The 10291-nt window shown below is 37.3% G+C and overlaps 1 protein-coding gene across 1 annotated transcript in view; it reads left to right on the forward strand.

Moving 5' to 3' along the window:
* The window catches only part of ITGB6 (integrin subunit beta 6), a 95012-nt gene that overhangs the window by 56188 nt on the left and 28533 nt on the right, over positions 1-10291 (forward strand). The window contains exons 10-11 of the mRNA XM_027866022.1: positions 2659-2793; positions 3095-3512. Of these exons, the coding sequence (XP_027721823.1) occupies positions 2659-2793; positions 3095-3512 (553 nt within the window). The remainder of the gene's footprint in view (positions 1-2658; positions 2794-3094; positions 3513-10291) is intronic.

Below are 10291 nucleotides of genomic sequence, written 5' to 3' on the forward strand. Positions count from 1 at the left end.
TACAGGGAATTCAGAGAAACCTGGAAAGATTTATGCGGGGTGGCTCATTGGCTAGAGTTTTAGTCTTAAAGTTAGAAAGACAAGCTTAGATCCTATCTCAGACACTTAACAGCTCTGGGACCCTAGGCAGTTACTTCATGCCTCAGTTTCCTTATCTGTAAACTGAGGGAATTGGACTTGATGGCTTATAAAGTACAGTCTTTGGTCTTATGAAATAAACAGAATCAAAAGAACCAGAATATAGAATCATCACAACAGTGTGACTGGAATGATCATTAAAAGGAAATTGAACTCTAAATAATTGTGGGAAAAACAATGAAAGTCAGCACAAAAGATTATGAAATATACCCTTACCCCACCAAGACAAAGTGGTAGGAGGTCACTAGGAAAGAATATTGTCTCCATTGTCAAATATAGTCACTGTATCTATTTTTTTTTGGCTTAATTGTTTTTCTTTCTCACAAGAGGGTCTAATGGAATAGGTTAAATAACAAAAAAGTATCAATAAATCACATTTTAATAAAAAGGAAAAAAATTTCAAAGCAGAACTAAAGTGGAATGAGAATGTTTATCAAGACTGAAAAAAGATATTTAAATCTCTAATACATAGCACATTTTGAAAAAACCACCAGGTACTTGTCTATGGAAGGTGTTTTTGTTTGGGGCAAGATGAAAACAGGAAGGTGGAGAAATGTAGGATTTGCCCAAATAAGTGAGGTTGGATCAAAGGATTAGGATATCACTCTGATGATGGAGCAATGATTACCTGGAAAAATGTGAATTTGAATATGCATTTAAATGCCCAAAATAAAAAAAAAAAAACAAGCAGAATAGCTATAGTGTTAATGTGGAAAGTGCTAAGAAAAAAATTTTGGTGTGACAAGGGTTAAAGTAGAATGTCAAGCTATGATGGTATTCCATTGCTTATTAATGAAACCCTGCAAATAAGCTCCAGAGATTTCTTGCCCATCTGACATGTAAATGTAAAATGAGTCATGCCTATGCTATGACCCATCGCACCCAATCCAGCGACATACCTCTTATTCGCACTCAGTAAATATTAACTGAATTGAATGGAGCAGCTCATGATTAGTGGCACTAAAAGTTCAGTTTTCACTGCAGCATGAATCACCTAGAACTATTTTTTTAAGAGGAGAGAAGGAAGAGTCAGAAATTCCCTGTGTGGGAAACTCCCTGGTATGGAAATTCCCTACTCCAAAGTTGACTGGTGACTCTTCATGGTCCTAGAGGTTTACCTGGGGACCTGAGACAAGTGACTTATCTGTGGCAAATCTTGTAGTTCATTGTGTCTGACTCGTGGACCACAGCATGCCAGATCTTTCTGTCCTCCACTATTGCCCATGGGTTCTTCTTGGCAAAGATACTGGGATGGTTTGCCATTTCTTTCTCCAGTGGATCTTTTTTTTTTTTTGTCAGAACTCTACACTAAGACCTATTCATCTTGGGTAACCTTGTACAGTATAGCTCATAATTTCATTGAACTATGCAATCCCTTCTGCCATGACAAGGGAGTGATCCAGGAGGGGATGGCAAATACTGATAAGTGTCAAAGAAAGAAGTGAAGAGGAAAAAGGAACAACCATTTATTAAGTGCTTGATGTGTGACAAGGTGCTATGTAAAGCTCTCTACAAATATTATCTCACTTGATTCTCTCAACAATTCTGGGAGGTAGGTTATTTGTGTCCCCATTTGACAATTGAGGAAAATGATTCAGACTGAAGTTAAATACCGTATTTCACCACATAATCATTGCAGATTTTATGCCCCAATTTTTTTTTTTGCAAAAAAGAGGGGTGCAACCATTATGTGAAGCTTTCAAAAATTGTGCTGGTATTACTTAAAAATCATTTATTACTACACTGTCTCTGGTGTAAGATTAGGATGCATGGAATATTCATGAATATATGTTAAAATTGGGAAAATATAAGTCTTACCATATCACATGACTTACTCATGGCAGCTTGGCCTGCCTGCCTGCTCTCCTTGCCTCTAGGGCTGTTCATTGGATTGAGTGACAATGCTGTTAGTACTGCAGCACTCTAAATAAGCCATGCAAGTTGAGTTTCAGAAATATACTGACAATGCACATGTGCTGAGAATTCTAGACTGTAGAATCACTGCTCACAATGTGCTTGCAATTCACAAGACATAAATGCGTATCCATATACCTCTGTTTACCTTTTAACTGGCTTGATGAACAGAATTATACAATTACATGATGAAAGGCTATAAACCAATTTTTGGACTGAAAAAACCTACACAGGGTGCAACGATTATGTGGTGAAATATGGTAACTCACCTAGAGACGTACAACTAGTAACTGTCTGAGGCTGGAATTGAACGCCTGTCCTCCTGACTCCAGGATTAGCACTCTCTCCACTGAGCCACCTAATAGACTAAAAAGGCAGGATTTGAATCCAGGTCTACCTGACTATATGGCTTCCTCAATACACTGCCTCTCCTGCCCCCTCAGTACAATTAAGGGCTCAATAAAATATATATCCATTGACTGATTGCTCTTGTGAATTTCTGAGGCCCACAGCCTGGCTTATTTAAGGCTCAGGCCCACAATTCAGAATTCATTTTTCTAGCTAAATTTTTGGCTCTTACACAGTTTTGTTGTCTATTTCTCAAAGGAACTGCGATCAGAAGTGGAACTGGAGGTGTTGGGAGATACAGAGGGACTCAGCCTGTCATTCACTGCTATCTGTAATAATAGCACTGTCTTCCCAAACCAAAAAAAATGCTCTCACATAAAAGTGGGAGGCACAGTAAGTAAATTTTTAGTTCAAGAACTATTCTGATAAGTGAAAAATTTGCTTGAAATGCTGAAGCTTAACTTCTCCATTCAATGCCTTTAATTAATTTCTTTCAAGAAGTTCAAGAGTGTTTTCCAGGCAGTAACTAAGACATGCTTATTCTGTGCCACGTGTGTGTTTGCAAAGCTGATCCTTATGCAACATTTGCTTCTGAAAATATGTTGTTTTTTTTGGTTTGTTTTTGTTTTTGTTTTTGGCGGGGATAAGGTGGGGAGAGACTGAAGAAGCAGATGATGAGTATTTTCTTTTCCAGGCAACATTCAATGTGACTGTAAGCCTATCAACCTGTGAGAAAAGAAGCAGGCACATCACCATCAAGCCTGTGGGCCTGGCAGATGCCCTAGAAATTGAGATCATCCCCCAGTGCAGCTGCAGCTGTCAAAAGGACGTAGAAGTGAACAGTTTCAGGTGTAGCGGAGGAAAGGGCTCCTTCCAGTGTGGGGTGTGCATTTGTAACCCTGGCAACATGGGTCCTCTCTGTGAATGTGACGAGAACGCCTTGAGCAGTGACTCATGTAGAGATGCCCTTGGTCATGCCTCCTGCAGCGGAAGGGGAGACTGCTACTGTGGCCAATGCATTTGCCACCTGTCCACCTATGGACAGGTTTATGGGACCTACTGTGAATGTGACAATTTTTCCTGTGTGAGACATAAAGGATTGATATGTGGAGGTATGTTCCCTTTAAAGTTTTGTTTTATATATTTTGAAGATGTAAATTATTAGAAATTTAAGTCAGTGTAACCCCACCACACTTATCCCAGTCCCCAGGATGAAAGAGCTGCCCAGTATACCTGGATGGGTGGGTTTGCTGATTGGATGGCTTCAAGACTGATCCATGGAAATCAGGCATTCTGGTTTTTACCCTACTCCACTCTTCATTTCATCTTCTCTCTCTCTGTTCTTTTTTTTTGGAGGGGGTAGGCAATTGGGTTAAGTGACTTGCCCAAGGTCACACAGCTATTCAGTGTCAAGTGTCTAAAGTCGGATTTGAACTCAGGTCCTCCTGACTCCAGGGCCAGTGCTCTATCCACTGCACCACCTAGCTGCCCCCATCTTCTCTTTTAACATTTCTCAATGCTTAAGCTGATAAAAGATTACATTGTGACATAGCTGACTAATAATAATAGTTTTAAAGACTATAACACTTTAGAGTTTGAAGGGTGCTTTGCATAAATTTTATCTTTACAACAATTCTATGAGGTAGGCAGCTCAAATATTATTACGCTCATTTTACAGGTGAGGAAATCGAGGTTCATAAAAGGATAAGTGACTTCCCCAAGATCACATGGGCAATGACTTCTGACTCTAGATCCAGTGCAAATGAACCAATGTATGTGGTGCAGTGGATAATGTGCCTGGCCTGCAGTCAGGAAGACTTCTCTTCCTGAGTTCAAATCTGGCCTCAGACACTTAGTAGCTATGTGACCTTGGGCAAGTCACTTAACCTTGTTTGCCTCAGTTTCCTCATCATAAAATGAGCTGGAGAAGGAAATGGCAAATCACCCCAGTATCTTTGCCAAGAAAACTCCAAATGGGGTCACAAAGAGTCAAACATGCCTGAACACACACAGAAAGTACTATGTTAATGTACCCATTGTTATTGTTGTTGTTATCATCATCATCATCATAATTAATACATCATTATTACCCAACCATTGCAGAATTGTGAAATTGCAAAACACTATATTCTTCCAGCTCCATCTTGGTCCTCTTGTCCAACATCATATCTTAACCTTCAATCTCTGCTTCCATCTAAGGCAGCAAGGACAACTGTTGGAACATAACCACAAAGAGAAAAGGATCAAGTGGTTATTCTCCTGAATAGAAAAACAGAAGAGCTATTATATAAGGAAAGCTTGGCTAAAAATGACAATATTAATAAAATAACACACTTCTGAGATCTACATATAAAGGATGCTTTCAAAGCCCAGAAGTATAAAGTCTCTAGAAATTTTGAAATCATCAGGAAAAGAATCAAATCACATTTTTTTCCTTCCCCAAAGGGACAGGGTAAGAGAACAATAGGAAATGTGAGAAAATTTAAAATATATGCAATACTGTATGTAATAACTATTTGTTATCCTCTCTATAGAACTACATTTACTTTATAATTTTTAGAATACATAGCTGAAGTATCTATTACTTTGTGCTTGCTATATTACATTTTGAAATATATTTGATTCAGACAGTAGGTGAAAATTCACTACTTGAACTTTCTTTTTAAGGGTTTTAAAGTCTTGCTTTAAAATGGAGCTGTAGGCAACTGAACTAACTTTAAGGCATCTAATATCTTTTAATTTTTGCCATTTTATGAGAGGCAGGCAAAATCTTAGAAACAAAAGACCATACTAACAGTATTATAAAACAAAGAAAGTCATGTTTTCTGATGATGTGTTGAGAAAATACAGAAGAGTTCTTTTTAAGAGAGAGAACTTCATGGGGGGATAGGTCCAATTCATTAAATACAACTTTTGTCTCCCATGGAACTTTGCTTAATTAGACATAGTAGCACATAGTAGGCCCTTAATAAATGTGGAAAGAAGGAAGAATAGAAGGAAGGAAGGAGAGAAGGAAGAAAGGAAGGAGGAAGAAAAAATAAGGAAGGAAGGAAGGAAGGAAAGAAAGAAGGAAAAAGAGAGAGAAGAAGGAAGGGAGGAAAGGAAGAAGCAAGGAGGGAAGGTTGGTTTTTATTTTTTGAACTACCATTGTCAGGATGTTCCATTTCTTCTAATACTATATTTTCATTATCTTCATGAACATGTAAAAAACTGAAAGTTTGCTTACATTGAGACAAGCTTCACTACTCATTCTCAGGTTGGTTTATTTTTGCCTTATATGTCTAGAGGACTTTCTTTTTATTTTAATTAACTCTCAAAGGAGGATTAGTTCCTTCACACCCATGCTACCCCAAGCAAGTTAGACTTAAAGAGTTTCAGTGGTCATCATTTAATTCTTCAATTTTTTTTTCATTTTGCTACTTGAAGATATCAGCCACAAATGAGTTGTTTATAGGGCATCCTTTGTTCTTCTATAGATAGATGTTCTGGAGAGCATCACAATATTATTAAGGAACTCTGTTACTTTCTGCCTTTGTGACCTGGAGCAAGTCACTCTTAGAACCTCAATTACCTCATTTGTAAAATGAGAAAGCTGGACTAGATGATCTTTAAGTCGCTTTTGAATCCAGGGCATAGGAAGTAGCATGTCAATGTTTATCCATCATGACCTTTCATTCATGTTCCTTTGGTGCTATCTGCACTCTCAGTTGTCTCTGTCTTCTGTGGGACTTCCTGTATTTTAAGCTTGAGACACTCTTCAGTGGATCTGTTCCTCTTCCTTGACTCAATGCTTCTGTAAGATTTTGGTTGGGGTTTGGATATCAGAGCTCTGTAAATTGGCCCATCTATTTCTAAGTACGAAAGTATAGTTTTCTTGATTCTTCTTTAGACAATCTAATGTTCTTTCATTTTCTCCCTTAAAATGAGATTTGTTCAAAAAATTTCTCTACTGGAGAAATTGCCTTATGGGCTCAGTATTTCTTTTAAAAAGTTTCTGGCAATATGCATTTCCAGGTACTGAGAATGGTGTTGCAGAATCCATTGCTATTGTAAGCACTTGGTCATTTTTTTTTCATGATCTTCAGATGTTTACAGACTACTGAGAGTGTCTTATATCCAGTTACATACAATATTTGAGATATTCAGTGGGTTACTTTTTGTGATAGGTGCTGATCAACAAACATTTATTAATCACCTACTGTATGCCAAGCACTGTACTATACCTTGGGGATTCAGAAACAAAAATGAGGCAGTCCCAGCCCTCAAGTGACTTAAATTCTTTTGAATGATGTTACAAAAGTTCATGGGATCATAAATTCAGGGCTGGAAGGTGACATAAAAGTCCTCTAGCACAACCTCTCCTTTTAAAAATGAGAAATTGAGGTCTAGAGAGTTGAAGTGACTTATATAAAGTCACATTGTTGTTATTGTTTGTCCTTTGTTCTTGAAGAGGATCACAGGCAGGAAATGAAATGACAAAGCCAGGATTCAAACCTTGGGTTCTGACTCCCTTAATGACACACTTATGAGAATATCAAAACCTGTTGGTTGCAGTTTCTCCACACTGGTCATTCTCCTTACAGCCTTTAAGGATTTTTTTGGGAGGGAAAGTGAGGCAATCAGGGTTGAGTGATTTGCCCAGGGTCATACAGCTAATAGGCATCAAGTATCTGTGGTCACATTTGAACTCAGGTCCTCCCAACTCCAGAGCTGGTGCTCTATCCACTGCTCCACCTAGCTGCCCCTGCCATTAAGGATTTTTAAAAATTTCTACTAGGCATTTCTTACATTAAAGATGTGCTTTTGGTTACTCAGGTTCCAAAAGGGACAGTGTAGGCATGCTTCCTCCATTAGCTAAAATTTAGTAGCACTCTTTTGTAGGGAATGAAAAGGAATATTTAATTAGTCACTAGCTTGCATATTAAGACTAAGCTACAACATGTATAATACATACGAGTAATACGATACTCTCAGAGTAAATGATAAACAGTTTCTAGCCCTGTAAACCTCACATCATTTTGGCGCAAATCAAGTTAGTTGGAGTTAAATTATGACATATAGCTTATGAAAATAGGCTAATACAGCTAAATATAGTTTAGTATTCTAAAGTATAATTTAGTAAAAGCATAGTTTAGTATACATTAATATAAATGTAATCACTTACTTATTTTTATTTGTAAAGGAGAATTATTTTCATTCAAAGTCTTTCCAGACCATAACACCAGGAACCAGGTTCATCTTGTTTTCAGATTCTTGCTTTTTCTTTCCTGAGTTTTTTTGATAAGGAATAGTGGGAAAAGGCTCTTGGTTTATGACTTCTGTTGGAACAAATGACTATTCTTGCAATCAAAGACTTTTCTATAAAACTATACATCCAGGGTCACAGAGGCAGTGTTGCTCAATCAAGTAGGTTGGTCGTGGAATCAGGAAAACTTGGATTCAAATCCTACTTCTCACACATATTGACTGTGACATCATAGGCAAGTCACCTCTCAGTGTCCCAGGTGATATTTTAAGACTTCCAATTCAATGAAGATTGGAGAATTTTCACACAAGCAGCTATTCTCCACACAAATGAAATTATAGATAGAGCCCCCCCCCAAAAAAGCTGTTTCTTACTGGTTGGTTGAACCTGCTCCATTCCATTCTGTTAAAGCCTAGTTAGGAAGATAAGAAAATATCTACCAACTGCTAAATCAAGAAGAGGAAAGGAAATCCACAAACAAAAGAGCCACTGGATCCTTCTTCCTTAAGACAATGGTAGCAGCCCCTCAATGCAAGGAATACATCTTACCTTTGAGAATTGTGCTCAGGAGTTGTCCCCAGTCCACAAGAATTTTAAGCATTTGATGCTGTATTTAGTTTGCTCTGAAAATCATTTGTTGAGCAGGTTTTAGAAATAATTTTGAGAATGAAAAATCTAGGTAGCAATTTATGGATTCAGGTAAACTTGTGCAAAAATTATGGCTTCCTTAATATAAGTCAAGAAAAGTCAAGAAAAAAATTATGATGTAATGACATTTATACAGCCATCTAAGGTTTGCAAAGCACTTTACATGTATTGTCTCATTTATTTCTTACAATAATCATATACAGTAGGTACTCATAAGGTGACAGATGAGGAAAATGAGGCTAATAAAGATTAAGTAAAAATATGTGAGACAGAATTTGAACTCAGGTCTTTCTGACTCCAAGTTCACTCTCTAGCTTCCTAAATACAGGCTAGAAAGACAGCTTAGACCATAGAATCAGGATGACCTCAGTTTAAATCCTGACTCTGATTGATACTGTATGACCTTGGTTAAGTCTCTTAACCCCTCAAGTACCCCAAGTAGGTCTCAAGACTATACATTTCAGAGAAGATACTCCCAATGATGGAGGGAATTTCCACCCTTGAGAAGCATCATTAGTATTATACCCTCTTAGTGTCATCTGTGAGCAGTTAGGTGGCACAGTGGATAGAGCATCAGACCTACAGTCAGGAAGATTAATCCTTCTGAGTTCAAATCTGACCTCAGACACTTACTAGCTGTGTGACCCTGGGCAAATCACTTAACCCTGCTTGCCTCAGTTTCCTCATCTGTAAAATAAGCTGGAAAAGGAAATGGCAAACCAATATCTTTGCCAAGAAAACCCCAAATGGGGCCACAAAGAGTCAGACATGACTGAACAGCAATGTCATCTGCAAAGTATGTCAGCTATCTTTAAAGATATAAATATGTTGACTATTTTAACTGAATCTTAAAAAGATGGTGGTTAATAATAATAACCTACTTTAAGATTTGCCGAGTGTTTTATAAAATACCATCTCATTTGATCCTTACAATGATACTGAGAGATAGGTGCTATTATTATTCCATTTTACAGATGAAGAAAATGAGGGCCAGAGACATTGAATGATTTGCCCAGAATCATACAGCTAATAAGCCACAAAATCAGAATTTGAACTCTGGTCTTTCTGAGTCTAATTACAACACTCTATTCATTAAGCAACTTGACTACCCCTGGATAAAGTTCAATTTCACTTAATTTTAAATCTTACATTAAGTTCAATTCAATAAGTACTTTGTATTATCAAAAGGGTTCATTAAGCTGGGATTTACAGACCTGGGTCTGTGGATAGATTTCAGAAGGTCTGTGAAATTGTGTGGAAAAATATAATTGCATCTTTATTTTTACTAACCTCTGACTGAAATGTAGCATTTCCTTCAATTATGTATCTAGGCAATACATATTTTTCTGAGAAAAGGTTCATGACAGAAAAAAGGCTAAGAACCCCTGGGCTATCACAAAGTACCGTGTTCAGCTCTGGGGGTACAGAGATGAAAATGAAAAACAGTCCATATTCATAAGAAGCAAATACAGTTGATATTCCAAATTTGAGTAGAAAAGGTTTAGTTACATTTTTAAATGTCATGATTAATTTTTCACAACTACTGAGTGCTCCCAGTGTGCTGAGGATATAATTTAGAAAGACATGCTTAACCTTGAGAAGGTTATTTAGTTCTCAGCTAGAGGACCAATTGGTAACTTCTTTTTAGACTAACCAGGCCTTTCTGTTTCTCCTGTTTCTACTAGTTAATCCCATTTTCCCTTATTCTGGGCTTATGAGCACCATCATAACAGAGTGGGCTAGAAAAAGAAAAGGAAGTGAAAAGTTCTCGGGCTGATTCAACTTACCAAAACCAAATCAAAACATCAATATTTATTGAACAGCAACTCTGTAAGCAACACTGTCTCGGGCTCTTTGTTACTCACTCATCATTTTGCTTCAAATTTTCTTTTAGGAGAAGTTGAAAATACTGGTTAAGATGAAACTTGAGAAGTGTCTGATTTCCTTTCTTTCTTTCTTTCTTTCTTTCTTTCTTTCTTTCTTTCTTTCTTTCTTTCT

Source organism: Vombatus ursinus, unplaced genomic scaffold (assembly GCF_900497805.2).
Source record: "Vombatus ursinus unplaced genomic scaffold, bare-nosed wombat genome assembly UNPS02014779.1, whole genome shotgun sequence".
NCBI lineage: Eukaryota > Metazoa > Chordata > Mammalia > Diprotodontia > Vombatidae > Vombatus > Vombatus ursinus.